Genomic DNA, 21,563 nt, shown 5'->3' with positions numbered 1-21,563 from the left:
GCGCTTAACTGGTGTTTAAACAACTTTGTGTAATTGTGTAATCATCATACTTTAGATGTCATGCTCGGTGTCTTTTTTGTCTGTGAGACTCTCACAGGTAAAGGTCAGAATCACAGCAGTGATCATCCTGTCTCCAGCTGTTACCTTTGAAACAACCACACACACCATTTCAAATGTCACCACATCTGTCTGTCTGTCTATCTTTCTATCGTTCTATCTTTCTGTCGTTCTATCTATCTATCTAGCGCTCTATCGATCTTTCGTTCTATCTATCATTCAATCGTTCTATCCTACTATCTATCGTTCTATACATTGTTCGTTTTATCTGTCTATTGCTCTGTCTGTCTCTGTCTATTGTTCTTTATTTCTTTTTATTATTCTATCTGTCGTTTTATCATTGTTCTGTCATATCTGTCTATTGCTCATCTTACTGTCTATCACTCTATATATCTCTCTATGTATTGTTCTCTCAGTCTATCGTTCTGTCTCTCAGGGCCCTATCATACACCCGGCGCAATGCAATGCCAGGTGCGACGCAAATGTTTTTTGCTAGATTCAGCCTGATGCAGTGTTAGCTTTCACGTCTGCACCACATTGTTTAAATAGCAAATACATTTGCGCCCATTTGTGCGCCCGGCGCATTGTTGGCGCATTGCTTTTTTAAAGCAACTGAAATAGAGTAATGAGAGTGTTTTGGGCGTAACGTGCATAAAACCAATCAGTAATTTCCCATTCCCTTTAAAAGCCAGCTGCGCTTGTGCCATGGCGGATTCGCTATTTACGTGGTGCAATTTGCAAGCGGAAAAACTGAGCGCAAACGGATATGCTCGTGCGCGAGGTTAAAGCGCGCAAGCAGACCATCAACGGGACAAGCCGGATTCCACCATATCTTTATGTAAACATATCTTTACAATATCAATCTTTTACATTGTAATCCTTTTACCCGTCCCTGGGTGTGTAATAAGCAGAGTGTACACGCGTTGTGGACCCGCCTATAGGCGCAAATTACTCACGCGCTCTTTAAATAAGAAAAACAATTTTTTTTCTTATTTAAAGAACGCGTTAGTAATTTGCGCCAATAGACGGGTCCACAACGCGTGTACACTCTAGGAAATAGGAACAATAGAATAGGGACAACCCTTTTAAACCATGTGCCGAGCGCGCCAACCATTTTTCCCGTAGCTAAACTAGCAAAAGTGGATTCGGACACGTCCTAAGTGCATTTGCGCCGTGCGCTTTAGACCATGTGCTTAGATCGTTAAAATAGGGCACTCTGTCTTTCTTTCCATTTGATCCATCCACTATTGTTAAAAGTATATTGAATAATTAATGTTTAATGTATCCAATCATTATTGCAAATTAAACCGCTGGCAGGGTGTTGGAGACCATCTAAAAATGTCACGGCTTCTTATCAAATCAGTCAATAAATTGCCATGAAGGGTTCAAATGACTGGATTATGAGAGACGAAAGTGTGTGGAGGGATACATGAGACATGAAACTAGCACAGATCTGTAGGAAATTGGTGGGAGAGGAATCATTTAAACAGTTTAGTGTCATTATACAAAACATAATGTTGCTATTGGCCAATCAGAATTAAGAATTCTCAGTGTAATAATCTGTAATAATAATGCTTTGAAATGACTATCTCTGTAAATTGGTTGTAACGTTGTGTTTGTGTGTGTTTCAGAGTCTGGGCTCCATCGACAGGAAGGGAACGCGTCAGAGAAGGTAAGACTCGTTTATTCTCACGCTGCCTGTCATGCTCTCATTCTGGTGATGCCAGGCTTAAACAAGTGGTTAAAAAAACTTCATATTGAATCAGTCCAGTCATTGGGCCTAGTGACCCTCTGAATAGAGAGATACTCTAGTTTTAGATGAACTGTAATCTAGAGTATTACAACCTGACAGTGATTACAGTACTGCATTAGTGTTTATAGAGTGTATAGAGAGTGTTTATGTGTGTTTACTTTGGGGACAGAATTGTCACCAGAAATGAGCTAAATCAGACATAACTTTCCTTCGGGGTCATCCTCAACTGAAAAAATGCATATAATGTTTGATTGTTTTCTTTTTAAAAATGCATACGTATTATAATATTTACGTCATTTTAATTAGCTTTAATGTAATAAAAAAGACATTATAATATCCATGCAAGTGGAGTCGTTCACTCATTATACAGTCTTTCTCTGGTCGTGGTGTGTTGTTAGGTGGTTTGCTGCTTTAGGTTCATTAGCATAGGTTAACCTGAGAGATAATCAATGAAGAGAGAAGTGATTATAATAAAAATTGAGTCGAAAGTCAAAAGCTTAATGATTGAGTGAAGATGAGGCTTCACAAGTCAATAAAAACGAAACATCCCATGACAGAAATTAGTGTATTAAAGATCAGGATACTATAGTATCGACAAGTGTTATGATAGTGCTGTGTTCTATAGTGTTCTGGTTATGATAACGCTGTAAATTGCTTGTGTAATCGTATAAGTATACTGTAGGTTACGGATCGTTTCAGTTGCATCTCAACACTAAATGAGTCTTCATTGGATCTTTAATGCTTTAGTGCTTCTGACATGTTAAATTGACTCAGGATTGCCTTATTATTGGGGGTCTGTGTCCCTGAATAATAATGATAATAATAATTATGAAACTATCACACGATGTGGCGTAGGAGAGCCTTCCTATCCACAAGAACACCATGTTACCTTGGTTACTAGATTAGAAATGGCAGATCTCCTAAATGGGTGACTAATGTGAACTGAACCGCTGATCGGATCTGATCAAAGGACGAGCACAAGATGTAGTCTGCTTTTTACTCTCTGGGTAGGTTTAATAAAGCTGCTTTGTTAGATTTTTCACCCTAGATCAGTGATATTGGATATAGTGTTGGTTTCATTTTTCCTAATTGCTATGTTGGTTGTGTGTGTTCTTGTCGCAGGTGAACGGCTCTAATAACGTGTCCTAAGCGGACATGAAGAGTCATCATTTTTTTGTCCTTGCTGAAAACGAAACGCTGTGTAAAGCACCAAAATCAAAAAGAGTTTCACTAAATCTAAATTCACACTGACAGCAATGAAATACACCGCGATGTTTGGAAAGAAACCTCTTCTGCTCACCAAGGCTGCATTAATTTGACCAAAAATACAGTAAAAATAAATACCTGTAATATTATTACATTATAAATTAACTGTTTTCAGTTGTAATATATTTAAAATGTAATTTATTCCAGTGATCACAGCTGAATTTTCTGGATCATTAATCCAGTCTTCAGTGTCACATGATCCTTCAGAAATCATTCTAATGATGATTTGCTGCTCAAGAAACATTTCTGATTATTATTATCAGTGGTGAAAACAGTTCATATTTTTGTGGAAACTGTGATATATTGTTGTTTCAGGATTATTTGATGAATAGAAAGTTAGTACAGCATTTATTTGAAATAGAAATCATTGTAACATTATAAATGTAATAACTGTCACGTTTGATCAATTTAATGCATCCTTGCTGAACGAAAGTATTAATTTCTTTCAAAAAACAGTGATCCCAAATTTTTTATTACATGTCGCCCAAGCTGTCTCAAAACTAATTGAATATAAATGACTTCTGGAAATGTGTTCAGACTTCATCCAAATAATTTACAATTTAAGATATAGTTTACTGGCTACTGAGTGCTTCGGACGAAACTTTGGCAAAATATCTTGTCAGGCGGAAGAAATACGAAAACTGTGTGGCCAGAAGTTAAATTCAGCCAATCACATTGCTTTTGAGTGCAGTGAGTGAACGCAGTCAGTGAATGAACTGTTAGCGGTCACCGCAAGACTAGGTGTAGAATTAGTGAGAAATAAAAAATGCATGTGCTGTAACCATTTGTGGTCTTCCGTTTGAACGTCTAGTAACCAATTGTGAACAAATCACATAAGCTTTAAGTTTTGAGACTAGCTATTGTTGGTTACAGAACTAAAGGGAGAAAATCTAATGAATTAGCTTGAATTATATGGCAGCAGTCTCTCTCTCTCTCTCTCTCTCTCTCTCTCTCTCTCTCTCTCTCTCTCTGACCCACATAAGCATTTTTCACATAGACAGTCAAATAAGTTTAATAAGTGTGCATGTTTCAGTGTTTGGTTTTGTGGTTAATGTGTGTATGTGTAAAGGTTGACTCAGCTGTGTGTGTGTGGAGGGGCTGGCGTTGTGGTTTGCGTGTTTGATGTGGTTTGGCCATGAGAAGTCTGACGGTTCCCCAACAGTGCTGTGCCAGAGACAGACACACACACCTCAACAAAGCCCCGCCAGAGGAACTTTCCCGCGAAATAATTGCTAAAAACACACGCCTGGCATCTCGTTCATTTGTGAGCTTGTGTGTGTGTGTGGCATCGTCTTCTCTCGTTCACTCACACACACTGGCATATACAGTACACACGTTTGGCCGCCGGTCTGGATGTAGGTAGGGAGATGACACAGCGGAAACCACTTCCTCACAAACACACCCTTGTGTGTTACCATGTGTGTGTGTGTGTGGTTTGTTTCTATAAATGTATGACACATTCACATGCTCACGATCCAGAACCCGCTCCAGAATAAATAATCATCATGATGGCCGTCTCCACTCTGATTGGAATCTTGACGCCCTGTGGAATTGTGGGATTCTGGAGGGAACGACAAGGTTGGAGCCGCTTTCGGTCCATTACAGCATTCCGGCAATGACCAGAGAGAGAGAGAGAGAGGGAGGCAGAGGGAGGGAGAGAGAGAGAGAGAGAGAGAGAGAGAGAGAGAGAGAGAGAGAGACAGAGAGAGAGAGAGAGAGACAGAGAGAGAGAGAGAGAGAGAGAGAGAGAGAGAGAGAGAGAGACAGGCAGGCAGAGAGAGAGAGAGACAGGCGGAGAGAGAGAGAGAGAGAGAGGCAGAGGGAGAGAGAGAGAGAGAGAGAGAGAGACAGGCAGGCAGAGAGAGAGAGAGACAGGCGGAGAGAGAGAGAGAGAGAGAGGCAGAGGGAGAGTAAGAGAGAGAGAGAGAGACAGACAGGCAGGCAGAGAGAGAGAGAGAGACAGGCGGAGAGAGAGAGAGAGAGACAGGCGGAGAGAGAGAGAGAGACAGGCAGAGAGAGAGAGGCAGAGGGAGAGAGAGAGAGAGAGAGACAGGCAGAGAGAGAGAAGCAGAGGGAGGGAGAGAGAGAGAGAGAGAGAGAGACAGGCAGAGAGAGAGAGGCAGAGGGAGGGAGAGAGAGAGAGAGAGAGAGAGACAGGCAGAGAGGCAGAGGAAGAGTGAGAGAGAGAGAGAGAGAGAGACAGGCAGAGAGAGAAAGAGAGAGAGAGAGAGAGAGACAGGCGGAGAGAGAGAGAGAGAGAGAGGCAGAGGGAGAGAGAGAGAGAGAGAGGCAGAGGGAGAGTAAGAGAGAGAGAGAGAGAGAGAAAGAGGGAGAGTAAGAGAGAGAGAGAGAGGCAGAGGGAGAGTAAGAGAGAGAGAGAGAGAGAGAGAGAGAGAGAGGCAGAGGGAGAGAGAGAGAGAGAGAGGCAGAGGGAGAGTAAGAGAGAGAGAGAGAGAGAGAGAAAGAGGGAGAGTAAGAGAGAGAGAGAGAGGCAGAGGGAGAGTAAGAGAGAGAGAGAGAGACAGGCAGAGAGAGAAAGAGAGAGAGAGAGAGAGAGGCAGAGGGAGAGTAAGAGAGAGAGAGAGAAAGAGGGAGAGAAAGAGAGAGAGAGAGAGGCAGAGGGAGAGTAAGAGAGAGGCAGACAGACAGACAGGAGTAGGTGGCCCTCTAGGGAAACCACTTATTAGTTTGGAATTCTAGAAACATGAATCAGTGTGTTTATAGCTGTATTAAGTGTTGAGATATATGTGTGATGAAGTCAAAATTGACTTCTTTCATAATACAATATCCTGCTGTTATTGTGACTGATTCATCAGTGCATGTCATTTTAAAGAAAAGAAGCGCATTATCGTCCATCAAAATACAACAACTTTTTGACTTCTGAAATGTCTTTTCAAATACACAGGCCATTGGTTGATCAATAGTCAGAAATCATAGTTTACAAGGTTGTGCATATTCGGAACTGGATTGAGAATGTTGTTTAAATTCCAATTCAGTTCTTGAATTTGTTTTGAATTTGATAGCAAACAGGATTCAGAAGGTTAATTGAAATGACAAGAAATGTATGTGTCTGTAATTTTTAACTAGTCGAGCAAAATTTATCAAGACAAACTTTTAATGTTGATTTGACAAAGACTTGTTTGAAAGTTTTGAGTAAAGTAAAGAAGCTTTACATGTTTATAGGCCTGATAGACAGACAGATAGATGGATAGATAGACAAATACACAGATACATGGATAGACAGATGGATAGTTTACATACATAATGTTTGAAATGCCACCTTATTTAGCTTATATATTTCATCATATTTAATAAATATTTCTTTGGACTGGGGTGAAAGAACACTTTATTTCCCAGAAACAGTCTGCTTGACTGATTGAAACAAGACAAACATGCATCATTTTTTTGCAATGCAAGAGTCACCAATGTTGAATTTCTTTTATTTGTGAATTCAGTCAATTCCTCTTCTTGTCCTTTGGGTGGGGTTCAAATTCACACACATGATTTGAAAATTAAGTCGATTGTTCTGTTCCGAGTCACTGTAATGGTGATATTTATTTTCTGAAATTAACACACATCACATACCCCAGTGTGTGTGAGGGTCAAAGCCTTTAAGTGGAATAACACGGCATGACACATTTGATGTTGCGGTATATGGAGAGCTTTTATTTTTGTCTCAACTAACCAGTTTATGTCTCCGCTGGCACTGGTGTGTAATACTGTGTGTGTTTGGTATTTATATGCTTGTCTAATGAGCAGCCTGGGCCGAAGCGTTGGGTCTGTGCGCTGGCTGCAGTGTGAGCTCTGATCGACATCAAACAACAGAGGCAGACTCTCGTCTCTCCAGCGCCGTTAACTGCAGAGATGCATACACATACTGCTGCCTTTGCTCCAAATATTTAAGTCTTCATTTAAAATGTATGAATGTGAATTGCAAATAAAATTCAATTCAATTTTAACATAAACTAATAAACTCAATGTTGATGCATGCATTTGTCAGTCATACGGAAATGAAAAAAGTTAAAAGCAGGTAAGACTTCTGTACTCAAAACATATTGCATAATTTATTATTAACTTTTTGCATCTATTTGATTTTATTTAAATAATCCTTGAAATGCATTTATTCAGCATCAGAATTTTTTAAAAATAATTAAAATTGTTCAGTTAAAATATGGCTAGCTGTGGAACAAGCAATATTCAATTAGATAAACGCATTGAATTATTGATGATAAATATATTAAGCTGGTTTTTGTGTATTTAAAACAAATTCAGTTTATTAGTACTATTACAGAAACCTGTTTCTTATCCGTTTCATTTATGAATGACTGACAAATGCATCGCATTCAGTTTAAATGTTAAAGCTGTATGCAATTCAAATACATAAATCTTAAAGGCCTAAATATTTTTGTGGCGTTCAATCGGCCAAATTCTGTGACAACATACAAAGAAGGCAATCCCAGAATGCTTTGCACAGCGCACTTGGTTTTGAAACAGATCTTGTCTCTCTCTCTCCCTCTCTCTATCATGTCTTAAAGTGCGTACGAATTAAGCGCTGACTTGTGCCGTGTTTATGTTTGGTATTTATTTTTATACTGGTGTTTGTGTGTATGTGGCCGCGCGGCGTGTGCTCTCTTGAAGGAGGTGATGTCATCACTCAGGCCTTCCTACTGTAAGAAACCTTCGAATGGCATTACATCAGCATGTGGGACCCCGACCGAGCGCAGTGTCATCCAGAACAGCTGCCGCTGGAATCAGATTCATCCCGCAGTCCTTCTTCCTGTCTTATTCCCAAACGGCTTCTATCTAGGAACATTCCCTCTAGAAATACGGATGCGGTCACCTCTCGGTGTCATGGGTGTTTTGGACACGCTGGCACTGCCGTTTGCTCGCTGACCTTGTCCTTCAGTGTTTAAACATTCTTCAGTCACACTTGTTGACTTGTTTGTCATTAAGCGATTGCAAGATGGTTGATTCACGCGTTTACAGCGCTGTCAGATCTGCATATAGTGTCCGCTGCCGCCCAGGCGACTGCTGCTATTATGACCACAATGTTGCTAATGAGACGCGAAATTCAACACAAGCAATCCCTCTTACATAAACTTTTACAGGGGAATCTCATAGAGAACATTTCCGGGTCATGTTGCACCCCATTATCAAAAGAGACAAATATCAGGCTATATTTTGCAAAAAGAAAATCAAGCCTGTTTTTGGATTTAAAAAAACAAACATTTGGTCCATAAGTTTAATACCCAAATCTGGGAATAAAAATGTAACGCATGGAAATTTTAGGAAAATGTAAAACAACAAAAATATTTATTTGTTTGTTTGTTTGTTTAATTTATTATTATCCATATTTTATTTCAAAACTGTGAATAAAAATTGAAAACATGGAAAAATTTTATGAAAATGTAAAGCAATTAATTAGAAGATTTGTTTGTTTAGCATTTTAAATTGAATTTATTTTATTTTTCATATTATAATCCATGTTTTTATGATGATAATAATAATCATAGTCATTATAATAACAACAGCCAGAATAATAATCAACAACAATAATAATAATAATATGATAATAAACAATTTTATTATTGTTATACATAATTATTATATTAATTCTATTATTATTTATATAAAAATTTATTTTCGTGAGGTTCCTCCTTTTAGTTTTGGGCTAAAAGGATTTTAGTTTAGTGATACCAAAATGGTTAAATATATCATTTGTTTGTAGGTGAAGATCAAATATTTATACATACACATGAAACCTGTTGAAACATTATGATGGAAAACGTTTGGTAAAGTTCTGAACTAATTTCTGTCTGTGGGAACATTTAGTAAATCAGAGAAGTAATTAGAGTAATCATGCTATTTGTGTGTCTGTGTTTTGCAGGACTGAGTCTGGGATTGTGAAGTTGACTCAGCGACTCTCTCTGAAGGACAAACACTGCAAGGAGGACAGGAGTCTGCCGTCCAGACCCCCAGCCTACAGGAGGCGCTCTCTCAGCGTGGACTGGTACTTTTACTCCAGCATGTACATCACAGCAAATGAGCATCAGTCTATGTTAGAAATAATGTCAATTTAAGGCCCATTCACACTGCACCGACAGACGGCAACAGATTTCGTTGGGTTTTGTCAGATCAGCGAACATGTTGAATCGGCCTTGGAATATCTGAGAAGTGACGTACTGCAATCTGGTGACTGTCAGCATTAGTCTGCATCTGTCGATGCAGTGTGAATAGGTCTTTAACAGCTAAAAACCTGTTTGAGAGAGATTGACCAGCCATTTGGACTCAAAAGATTGCAAGGAAGCCATGTTGGCTCAAAACGCTGCTGTTTTCCCATGGTTTTTCCTCTGCTCATCTCCACAGACATCATGACTCCAGTTATGACTGCCTCTCTCTTCTCCACCCTCCCCATCTGTCACGGCTTTTTCATGTCCAAAACTCACAAATGGAGTCACTTCCAAGATGCATAAAGAAAAGATGAGCTTTTCTTGGGAGCTTTTATTCCGAGATGATAAACATGCACATAAGGCACAAGAATCTCTCTGGCATTTATTTTACTTTGACCAGAATTACTCGTTTGGCAACACAATTTTTCATGGTACTTAAAGCAATTACAAGTCAAGTCAAATTTCTTTGTATAGCGCATTCACAATTTTTTTTTTAAAGCAGCTTCTTAGAAAATCACGGTTAATTTTTATACTATCTTTGGGATCGCATTTAGCAGATTAAATCTGTGCGATAATATAGTTTAAATTTTGTAGTGATACAAACAATCATTTGAAATTTGCTTAATTATATATTGCCCTATGTGCGTATAATGTACGTATTACGTATGCAAATAAAGTTAGACATTCTTATCCAACTTTATATAAAGAGCTGGGTGATAATATAGGTAAAAAAAATGTATGCACTTTTTATTTCCATTTTAAGTTTATGTGCATGAGAAGAGGTGCCTATCGGTGGCCGCATCTGGGTCGTGGCATATGGCAAATTGGAAGTCGGGCTCCAGAGACGCATATAACTCCGGGGAGTCTCGGGGCGGCATGTCCCCAGGATGTAGTCACCCTGGCTGGGCACGATGAGGGCTGGGCCCCCCTGTTTTTGGGACTGTGCAGAGACTCATGCAGACTCCCTGTCACCTCCTGCACGCCGAGCTGTCTGTCGCCAGTGCCTCTTAGACTGGCCTAACGTCACACACACACGTACGGGGCCGTTGCACAAAGACACATCCGCGCACACGCATTCATACATTGATTGATCCCGTGCTCACATGCGCTTCTCGTCCCCCTGCAGAACATCCCCATGGCGACGGTCTTCTGTCTCTGCTCATCAGAATTAGAGAGATTTGCCCCCTGGGGTGGGGGGGCGAACAGGTGGCGGGCAGTTGAACTCGACACAGCAAACACTCTCACAGGGGAGCGAATACTACTGTGACAACACACCCGCATACCAGCACATGCACTCAAATACTCCCGCGTTTAATCTCTTAATCTGACTGGATTAGAACGCAAACGGCCAAGGCAGAAACATGCAATCATGCAGACGTACGCGTGATGGGAAAGGACTACGCGGCTTTACTGCGTTAAACAAACTCACTCCTGTTCTAATGCTGCCGAAAACACATTTCACCGCAAAATCAAAAGAAAGAAATTATATTTCACATAATGAAAATCCTATTTTTGGATCATTAAGATGTTTTGCAATCTAAGATTTTACTTGTTTCCATTGCTCTAATGCAAAAAAGTCTAATTGTGAAAAAAACTAAGAACAAAAAAACATTTTTTGAGGCAAAACCAGTGTTTTTTTTTTTCATGCACTGGTCGATGTTGAGATTTTGCGCTATTTTACTTTCGCAACTTGTCTTCTTTCAGACTAGTGGAAAGAAAACATCCAAAATACACATTTAAGTTTATTTTATTACATTTGATCTGTTTGCATGTGTTGAATTCAAAATGCAATGCAAGTCTTTAAAAGGCTGTTTTCTTAAAATGATTTTCATTCAGATATCATATCATTCAGATTTCTGCCGTGAAAATGAATGAAAATTAGTGCATTTTTATTTAATTAATGTATCATTTGCATATTTAAACATAACATTTAAAAAAACTTGTAATACAAAACAGTTATTATTAATTATTATTAATCAACTAGGGAACGTTTGGTGATATCTATTAGTTACATTATTTTCACCCTATGTAGTGTCTTGCCTTTAGTAAATTTATTATGAGAAAAAGCTAAAAAAAAAAACATCCAGATGCATTATAATAATGAGAATATTCTTTGGAAAAGTGCTTAATTGTCATTAAAATAAAGGCACTTATTAAAAATATGCTTTGTTTATGCAGAATATAATATAGAAATGTCTTGAGCTTTAAGGTGAAATGTTCTTGTGAGATTCTGATTGCTGAAGATCTCTGTGGTGACATGCAAACCTGTCTGCGTGTCTTTCAAACGGGGAGGGAATCAACTGATTAGCTTTGATTCCCCATTGTGTGTGTGAGAGGTCGAAGGGTTAGACTGGCTCCACTAGGCCTGAAGTACACAAGAGAGAGAGAGAGAGGGGTTCTGTTGACCCTAGTAACACACACACACTAATCGGGAATACTGTCCTCGCTGCCCCCTCCTGTTGCTTACTGTCACACACACTCCCCCTCCAAATTTTGGCTGGTCGGACTGCAGTCTGTCTGGTGCCAAGAATCAAATTTCTGACTCTCCTTCTCGCAGCCACATATAACCCTCGTAGAGGAGTCCCTCTGCCCCTTTACGTCTGCTATAACAACTATTCTGAAAGAAAGAGAGATGTCGCCCGCTCTTTGCGTACATGTCATAAACATTTTGCTTTGTTTGATTGATGACGACGTGAAAGAATCAGCCCGATTGGTGTTTCTCACACATATCCGTGCATTGAGATCGTTGTGTCTGTTGCATCTTATGTATTTACGTGAAATCCATCTCAGCATCATTTTGCAGTTGATTAGGATAAAAAATGTATCTCTAAATTAATATTGACTTCATTCCATCTCAGAATTAGCGTAACAAGTAAAAACGTATGTCTTTGTTGAATTCATGATTACAGCTATACAGTAAGGAAACTAAACATTTTACGAAAATAGTGTAGACAATAATTTTATTTGATGTTATGCCATTTTATTATAACCAGTGTTACCTGATGTGCTTTTTAGCGCTTTAATATTCTGTAAGATAATATTAATTTAATACAATGCAAGTTGTCAATTTGTAATTGCGATATTTCATTAATGCCTGCTCAGTATATAGTTGAGCTAAATTTAGATTCTATTTTTTTCCAGATTTTAAATTCAGAATTCTAAATTAAATGTTAAATAATCTACTGATAATCGTGTATTATATAGTTTTTTTTTCTTGTTTAAAGATACATACTCTATAGTCATACATTTTGCTGTTACATACATTTTTTTATGCAAAAACATTTTATCCTTTGAAACTTCTTTCCCATCTTTTACCCATTCCCAAATGTTGCTGTCAGTTCTGTTTATCTGTCTGACTGTTATGTAAAACTTTATATCCACAAAAGTGACATTCAAAGTCAGTGTGAATTGCCGTCTGCGACCCAAAATCTCATGATATTTACTTACATTTTTCATAAATATCTATTTGACTATTAGTTAACATTATTGAATAGCTCGCCTAGCCTAAAGATGTCTATGAAAAATCATTTCAGATGAAGAACGAGTGCGCTGATGAGTTGTTCAGAATACAGCCAGGAACAGAATGTTGAAGTTGTCATTTATTTTCTGTATAGCAACCTCAGATCTAAAACGAGTGACAGAAACACTTCCAACGACCTCTCCAGCTTTTATCATTGTTTCACGTGAAACATGGCAGATAATTTACCGGCCACATTAGCAGTCGTATCGGGTAGAGTTTGATCTCGGAGGTAAATGTGAACATGTGTTCGGGAAACGGTAAAGAGTAATCTCTTACCATCAGTGAGCTCAACACATGCACATGTGTGCGGGATTGCATGTGTTTATATGCGCCTACTGTTCTCAATGGCTATTATTCTTAGACTGAGGCATTACTCACAAAATTTTCCATACTATGGCCTATTCTCATTTAGCCTTGACTTACTGGACGTGTTAAATGTGCTCGTATTTGTGTGCTAAATTTTGCTTTGCCTTTTGATGTGATGCCAGACACAATCCCCAGATATCTGAGCACTTTTGCCCCCAACTTGACTCTGAGTCTTGTGCATGTGCGTGTGTTTGTGTGCACATGTAAATAATTGTTTGTTGCTATGTACAGTCCTGTCCAAATGTCCTACATTTTTTAAACGAACTCCATTTTTTAATTACAAATGATGTTGAATTCAAAAATCAACATGAATTCAAAAATGTCACAAAAGAGACTCTTTTGGCACTGAAGCTACATAAAACTTGAGATTCAATGGAAGAAGGAGATCGGACTGTCACATGATCTATGTGGCTAATTTACTTTCATATGATAAATACATAGAAATATCCGAAATATTACAATGTGTCTTGGTTGTAAATGTTTCAATATTCTGAAAATTATCTACTTTCCAGGTTTAAATATGCTTTGGATGCCATATTCTCAGTGTGGTCTCAGATGTTTGGACCTCACAATAATTGTGTGGTGGGAAACTGTTTTGTGTGTGTGTGTGTGTGTGTCTGTTCTATTCTATCACTATTCGTCTGATGGGGTGCTGAGACGGCTGTGTTAACATGTGGTGTCCCTGTTTCTTTTGTCTTTCTCTCTTTATCCCTCGTTCTTTCATCTGCTAGTCTTTCATGTGAGTGCGCGCGCCGTTCGTTCGGCAGCCCGTGTGTTCAGCACAAGAGGAGAAACTTTAAGCCCAGAGATCAGCCGCCTTTGAAACTGATCCGGGCTGCCACAAATATACCCACTTTTATCTGCACACAGCACATACCTGCCCGTTAAAATAAGCACGTTATTATCAGAGCACTCGGAGGTGTTCGCCTGCATCCGACGTGGACAATGGTCCGTCCTAATACGAGAACATTTGTGACAGTTGTAGTTCTTGGAGCCCTTTGTTCTGTTTCCAAATCTGAAGCCCTTCTGAATGAATATTGATATCAGGGTGAACATGTTGTTCCCCGAATTATATCAGCGGTCAATCAATATGGATTTTTCAGTTATTGATTCTTAAATTTTTGCTTTTATTCCCTCCCAGTCTTAGTCTATTGGTGATTTATTTATTTATTTATTACATAAACCTATTTTTTGCTTAATTTTTAAAACAAGAAAACTTAGTTGCAAGAAAGATTTTAAGAGACCAAACTTCTTATTAAATCTTATTATCTTACATTAATTTGGCTTCTAACGTAAATTTATCTTGTCAATATAAATATTGGTAACACTTTACAATAAGGACCCATTAGTTAACGTTAGTTAATGCATTAACTTACAATGAGCAGTTCATTTGTTACAGTATTTTGTTTAATCTTTATTAACATTAGTTAATAAAAAATACAGCTGTTTATTGTTAGTTTACATTAAATAATATTAACAGATACATCTTTTGATTTAATAATGTGTTAGTAAATGTTGAAATGAATTCGTTTTATCATTGTTAGTTTGTGTTAACTAATGTAGTCAACTAAGGTTCCTACATATAGAACCTTATTGTAAAGTGTTACTGATATGTTAAATAGAAATAAAAAATACCTATTAAAAATGTTTTGTGGTGTATTTCATGTTAAAAAATAAAACATCCATAAGTATGTAAGTATTTATCCTCTAACAATTTTTTTATTATTATTTGTGTCATGACGACAGTCCTGACAGCATCTTTCTTTATTCCTCGTGATTTCAGTTTTTCTTGTACAATTTTATTTTCAGGGCCGAATCCAAAATGACTCAACAGATTCCAGACCCCCATCCTCTGATTCCACGCAAATACTCCAGCACATCATGTTCGTCTCCTCCGAGTGCTGCACGACGCCTCTACAGAAACCTGTCTGGAAAGTTTCGCACGACGAACCTGCTTCTGGAAGATACGGCACTCCCCGGCCAGTCGGACAAGGACCATTCGCATAAAACCACCATGGTGAGATGCAAACATTTAAACAAGACCTATAAAATAGTAAAAACCAAATTAGTCTCACATAACTATTGCATTTTGACATTTCAGCTTGTTTGACTGACATATAAAGCAACCAATAGCAGTTGATGATGCCATTTGAGAAGATCCAAAAAAACGTAGAGCCCAGAAACCAATACTGAAGAACCCATAATAAAACTTTTTTAACCTTCAAAGAACCATATTGCAACTCAAAAACCTTATAGTAAAAAATGGCATTGAAATTTTGTGCATGTGTGTTTGCAGTTTAACAGCATGTGGATGTGTTTGCATGCATTTTCTATGTGTGTGAGATGTATCTGTGCATGCATGTCTAGTTCCAGGGCAACGAGGCTCTGTTTGAAGCCGTGGAGCATCAAGAGCTGGATGTTGTGGAGTCTCTGTTGAGTACCTTCAGTCCGGAGGAGCTGGACTTAAACACACCCAACAGTGAAGGATTGCTGCCACTCGATATCGCCATCATGACCAACAACGTCCCCATGGCCAAACTTCTGCTGAGAGCCGGGGCCAAAGAGAGTCCCCACTGTGAGTACACACTAACTGCGATCAAACGCATGCAGCACGAGCACCACTTTATGAATCATAAACCATACATCTACAGATGTTTGCCACATGCTATACATTACAATAAAGCAGTAGTGGCTTATTGCTTCAATCAAACGGCGGCAACAGCAATGTGATATGGTATGCAACACCAAAGATCAAAACATAATGTCAGTTTCCCCCACACTTTTTACACTGTAGTTATCATTATCGAATGTTTGGGAATGCCCAGGTCATATTTCATCCCATATTATATTTTATTTTATGTTATATTTTGCATAATGAATATGAAGTGTAATTTTATTTGTATCATGGTAGTTTTTGCTGTACTGAACTTAATTTATGCTTATTATTGTTTTATTACAGCAATGTAATTTTTGGTGTGAAATATGATTGGGACATTTCTTGCAATTTAACGATATAAAGTAATATAACTATAAAAGATAATTGGAATTAATTTGCTTATATCAACTTTTTTTTTCTTTTTTTTTTTACAGTGGTAAACAACAGTACGAATATGGCCCATTCATAACTTTATAGTATACTTTCAAAATTCACTCATTTATTTTTACTAAGTTTTTTACACAAGTGTATTGTAGATCGGTAATATGAATGGATGTAGCTTCAAAGCCTTAGGAGGAAATACATTGAATTTTCAGTGGAAATTGTTCTGACTAATCAGATGAAAGGGGAGTTTCGTTGCCGCCCACATGTGCGAATAAAATATTGGAGCCATAAACCAATTTTTACACAATAAAGAAAAAGGTTTTTGGTCTGTTAAACAAAACGAAAAATTTAAAAACAAGTAATCTTTTCCAAATTGGAAATGAAATGGTTATAACATACATGGTGGCTGTAGAATTCCACAATTAGAAACTTAGCTCATGAGGTTAACAAAAAAAGTTTATTTTTCAAAATTTAAAAAACGTTTTATAAATATTTATGAAATCTCTTTTATGTATTCTCTAGTTCTAAGTCTTGAAGGCAGAGCTGCTCACCTGGCCTCCCTGGTGCAAGAGGCGGAGCATCGCATAGCAGAGCTGGTTGCCCAGGTAACGGGGGAGGAGCCAGGTGAGAGGGGGGAGTCAAACAGAGAGAGACAGCTGAAAACATGGGAATGGAAGCTCCGCCTCTACAAGCGCATGCAGACGGGATACACACACGCCAGTGAGTAACACACACACAACTGCGGTTATAGTTGCTGGTCATGATTCTGAGTGACTTTGTGTTGTTTTCAGGTCCTCCTGAACCTCCCAGCAACGTTCATCTGTCTGTCAGCAGTATCAACAGTCTCAGAGTTTACTTCCAAGAGCCTCTTTGTCACAACTCTGCTGTTATTACCAAATACCGCGGTGAGTGACCCCTGACTCATCCTATTATAGGGCTGATTTAGATTATACCATCAAAACACATGAACCCACACGACTGACTCATCGACTCGCTGGTGAGCATCAGCGGTTTGACGGCCAGCTAGACAATATGTTCCACACAGCCGAGTGAGATGCGGGTGAGAAATGAAAATATCTCACAAATGATATTGCCAGATTCACACTTCTAGTGCTATCCAGTGTTTTTCCGTGTTAATTAATATACTACTAGTTTTTATAAATATTTAGAAAAAGCTAAACAACCAAATCAACATAGACGACACAGAACAATGAACTGAGGGCCTAAATACAGACAGAGTAATCAACGGAAAACAGAACATTGAAATCAATGAACAACCAAGGAAACTAACGATGACTTGGAACTACGGCAACACTAGCACAGGAAACGCAATGAAAACAAAATGAAAACTGACCATACACGTTACAATTTAGTATATTTTCATTTTAATTTGTTTAATTTTTACATTTACATTCATGCATTTAGCAGACACCTTTATTCAAAGGAAATTACAAGAGGAGCACACGCAATTTGTCGAAGAATTTTGTTGTGCTTTTGTCATTTATTTTTATTTATTTTATATATTTAATTTTAATTAGTTCTTTATTTGACAGGGACAATGGACAGTAAATAAACTGCCCCAGAATTAGCTACAAAGCAAAATTTCTTCTTCTATAAATATTTCAATTCAGTTGAATTTTTTCAGTTTTATTTCAATTAACAAGTGTTTTTAATATTTTTAGCTTTAGCATTAGTTAGTTAACGACAATAAACTATGTGCTTTCATAAACGTTGTCAAAAGAACAGACGTATCACTCTCGCTTGTAGTTTCTGTCAGACATTAGATTAGATGGTCTCTGAGTAGTTCAGACATCTTAAAAATCTGCTGGTCAGATTTTGTGAACAAATACACTTCAATATACAAAAATATTTAGCCCTCACAGGGTTACCATTCAAAACAAACAATACACAAATACACCAGGTCACAGTTTGTTTCGCCATATAGAACAAGCACTGTTGAAGTCACATGATCCGTGACTAGTAGGCGCATGCCCACAGTATGGCATAGTGGTGGTACTAGTACAGTACTCGGTGCAACTCCTGTGCATCTACTAAATGACTGCTTACTTGTGTGTTTCTCAGTGAGCTGGAGCAGCGTTCCTTCATTTACTCCATTGCTCGGTGAGACGGTAATTGAAGACGTGACTCAACTCCAGTATGACATCACTGGACTTACAGCGGTTAGTATATGGAGTAAAACTCACTACAAACAATACTACAATGCATTGGTGTCAAAAACAGTTGAGAACCACTGAACTAAAGTCATTTTTTAAAATTATATTACTATTTTGATATGACTCAACTGTTGCCAAGATATAATTATTTAAAATGTCTACCTTCGTGCATTAAAAGGTGATGATGGAGCAGATCACAGCTCTCAAATCTCATTTGCACATCTGCATTTTCAAACTTTATTCATGATTGGTTGGTTTGAGGCCTCTTGAGTTGCCAATTTTTGTGCTTAATTGTCTATTTTGTAGGACCTTAAGCTCTAAAAATGTAAATTCAAAACATTTTCTTTAATGTTCAACAGCTGAAAGAAAGTCAGTGACATGGGTGATCCTTTTAAACTTGTGTTATATTATTGGTTAATATTAATTTACCTTTGGTTGTGTCAGGAGGAAAGCAAAGTTGCTTCAGAGGTGAAGAGCATTGTGAAGAATAGATGATAAAAACAAACAAAAAATTATTTTATAGAATATATTGAGCACAACAGTTTTATTTAAGTCAGTGGTTCTCAACTCCAGTCCTCGGGACCCACTGCTTTGCACATTTTGTATGTCTCTCTTATCTGACACACTCAGTTCAGATCAAGGAGTCTCTCCTAACGAGCTGGTGATCTGAATCACGTGCGTTAAATAAGGAGACATAAAAAGTGTGCAGAGCAGTGGGTCCCGAGGACTGGAGTTGAGGACCACTGATTTAAGTGTTATTTATTTGATTTTATAGTTTAAGTTTTGGTAATTTTGCTATGTGCTTTGTCATTTTTATTAGTGTTTTTTTAAGTTTTAATTTATTTTTATTGATCCAGAATACAGATATATCTGTTGAGCGCATGAATGCAGTGATCTCATCATTGCAACTCGATTTCTGCACGCTCACGATTACTTTCATCATAACTAACTAACAGTGCAAACACGATGTAAACAAGAGATTCCTTGTGCAGTGAAAACAGCATCATTGATTATAACTGGAGTTTTGGCGAGAGAGAAATTGCGACTGATTTTCCAATAAATCCACAGTGAAATGTACCAAACAAACAAATAATGCTCTACTGAGACGTACATATAATTAAAAAATAAATAAACCCCTTTCCTTGCATTAGGATGGTAATGTTGTTTTTATTTCAGTGATCCTGTATCTCTCTTATCTCCTTCTCATCTCACTAACGCGCCAAAGACGCGATGATGTAGAAGTCGGTGTTGATCTAATTCTTCAGAGGCGGCCTTTCATTGCACTGTTATTTAATAATGTGACAAAATCTGAAACGAGTCATCTTCTGAGCTTGATTTCAATTAAATCTGTTTTTGGACTAACTAGGATGTTTTGAGTTGCAGTTACAGTACAATGACCTCTTAACTGTCAAACTCTTCTTACAGGGCACATGCTGTCATGTCCAGTTATCAGCATATAACATGAAGGGATGGAGTTCACCTCAGATATCTGAACCTGCTTGTGCTACACCCTCAAGTGAGTATACAAACACACATATTCAACAACAACAAACGGGACAGATGTTAGTCATGTTTTGCTTTGCTAAGAAGTTGCATGACGTATCGTGCATGTGTTTGTGCGTGTGTGTGTGTTTGTGTGATTTTGTATCTATGTTTATGTGCATGTTTACGTCTGGCTTAATTTGTGTAATATTTGACTTTTCTCTCATAGATTTTAGGGCTCTTTTACATTGAGTGTGTGTGTTTGGAGCATGCTAATTTAATGTGTGTGTTTGTGTTTTCCATTTCGACTCCCTCTGGAAATATTTGCATGTCTGTGAGAGGCTGTAAAGTTGCAGACAGAACGGCTCTTATACACCAACTCAAAAACACACACACACATACACACACACGTTGTCTCCCTCTACAATTCACGCTCGCATACACACGCCGCTTTTCGGACACACTCAGAAATTATTTTCACAGAATTTCTCTGATTTACATCTTGTTTGCGTCCTTTATCCCCCTCTCTCTATCTCTTTCATAACACACACACATGCACACATGCTTTCTGCGAGGTTAGCCGGGCTGAAGAGAGGGTCTGTGTTAGACATTCCGGGAATAGAGCGTCCATGTTTTCCCTACTTTCCCGGGAACCAGCCTGCAACCAACTCACCATCAGAACATCACCCTGTTTACCGTGCCGTGTGTGTTTGTGTGTATCCCTCGATGCAGGGATATAAGGCGAATGCTGAATTATTTACTGTGAGATTAGCAAACACACATTACATAATCTCATAGTTTTGTTTGGTATAACCTTATGTGGCTTTGAAATACCTGAAAAGATCAGAGACTTGTAAAATTGTGATTTAAAACACTTTTTCACGTGCAATTGTTGTTTTCACCCACCTTGTTGTTTTTTATGTTTTATTTTGCAGGTTGGAGGGAGGTGGACGGGCTTCCCCCCCGCCAGCAGGGTCTGAAAGAGGCATTAGAGCAGCTCCTGGGGCAAATTAAAGGGGCACACCGTCACTGCACATGCCACGGTAAATACTCACTTCGGACCTGAATGAAAAACCTCCTCATTCACACCGAGCCACAGTGACCGTGACCACAAACATTTAAGCGCTTTAAAACAAATGCAAAGTTAATATTTCAGAGGGGCCGAGTGGGCTGAGCTCACGTGCTCATGTCTCCTGGGTGCTACTCCGGGGGTCTTGTTTGTTGTTTTTAGTGCATCAGGGCTGAGGGTTTATTTTACTGTGAGTTAAGAGGGATAAATTTGACTTGACTGTAGGGCTAAAACACACTCACGCGTGTGATCACATGCTCCATAAGGAAATCAGTGCTTGCTTGCTCCTGTCTGAACACTGATCATTAAACTCTAATTAAGCTATGAAAGGGCCTTTAGAGACAGACCTCCCCATCGGTGATATATGTGGCTATTTTGTTTGTCTGAGCAAAGCAGATACTTTACTTTCATTCACACACAGCATAAAGATATGCACCAATTTTAAATCTCTTGAATTGAGGTCAGTTAAAAAGATTATTGTCTCCATAAACTCCTTTTAGATGCTACACTAACAAAAAATATACATAACCTATATGTATTTTTTTTTTCTGTTTCCATCACTAATTGTTTTTCACCTCAGTGTTTTATATACACTTCATATTCATTTAGTGAGTCTAATCTGCAAACTTCTGAATCTTTAAGTTAAAGTTGAAAAGCATTAACTTG

The 21,563-nt window shown here is 38.2% G+C and overlaps 1 protein-coding gene across 5 annotated transcripts in view; it reads left to right on the top strand.

Annotated features, from left to right (window-relative positions):
- ankfn1b (ankyrin repeat and fibronectin type III domain containing 1b) overlaps positions 1–21,563 on the top strand; it is a 108,866-nt gene that overhangs the window by 49,783 nt on the left and 37,520 nt on the right. For all 5 annotated transcript variants that reach the window (XM_077219252.1, XM_077219254.1, XM_077219253.1 and 2 more), the window contains 9 exons: positions 1,689–1,729; positions 8,964–9,086; positions 14,942–15,149; positions 15,500–15,707; positions 16,695–16,892; positions 16,964–17,077; positions 18,255–18,352; positions 19,772–19,862; positions 20,764–20,871. In XM_077219252.1, coding sequence (XP_077075367.1) covers positions 1,689–1,729; positions 8,964–9,086; positions 14,942–15,149; positions 15,500–15,707; positions 16,695–16,892; positions 16,964–17,077; positions 18,255–18,352; positions 19,772–19,862; positions 20,764–20,871 — 1,189 coding nt within the window. The remainder of the gene's footprint in view (positions 1–1,688; positions 1,730–8,963; positions 9,087–14,941; positions 15,150–15,499; positions 15,708–16,694; positions 16,893–16,963; positions 17,078–18,254; positions 18,353–19,771; positions 19,863–20,763; positions 20,872–21,563) is intronic.

The sequence above is a fragment of the Siphateles boraxobius genome, unplaced genomic scaffold (assembly GCF_051911475.1).
Source record: "Siphateles boraxobius isolate OS27281-9 unplaced genomic scaffold, OSU_SipBor_1 12, whole genome shotgun sequence".
NCBI classification, from domain to species: domain Eukaryota; kingdom Metazoa; phylum Chordata; class Actinopteri; order Cypriniformes; family Leuciscidae; genus Siphateles; species Siphateles boraxobius.
Note: the sequence above shows the minus strand (reverse complement) of the source record. Positions and strands in the feature narration are given on the sequence as shown.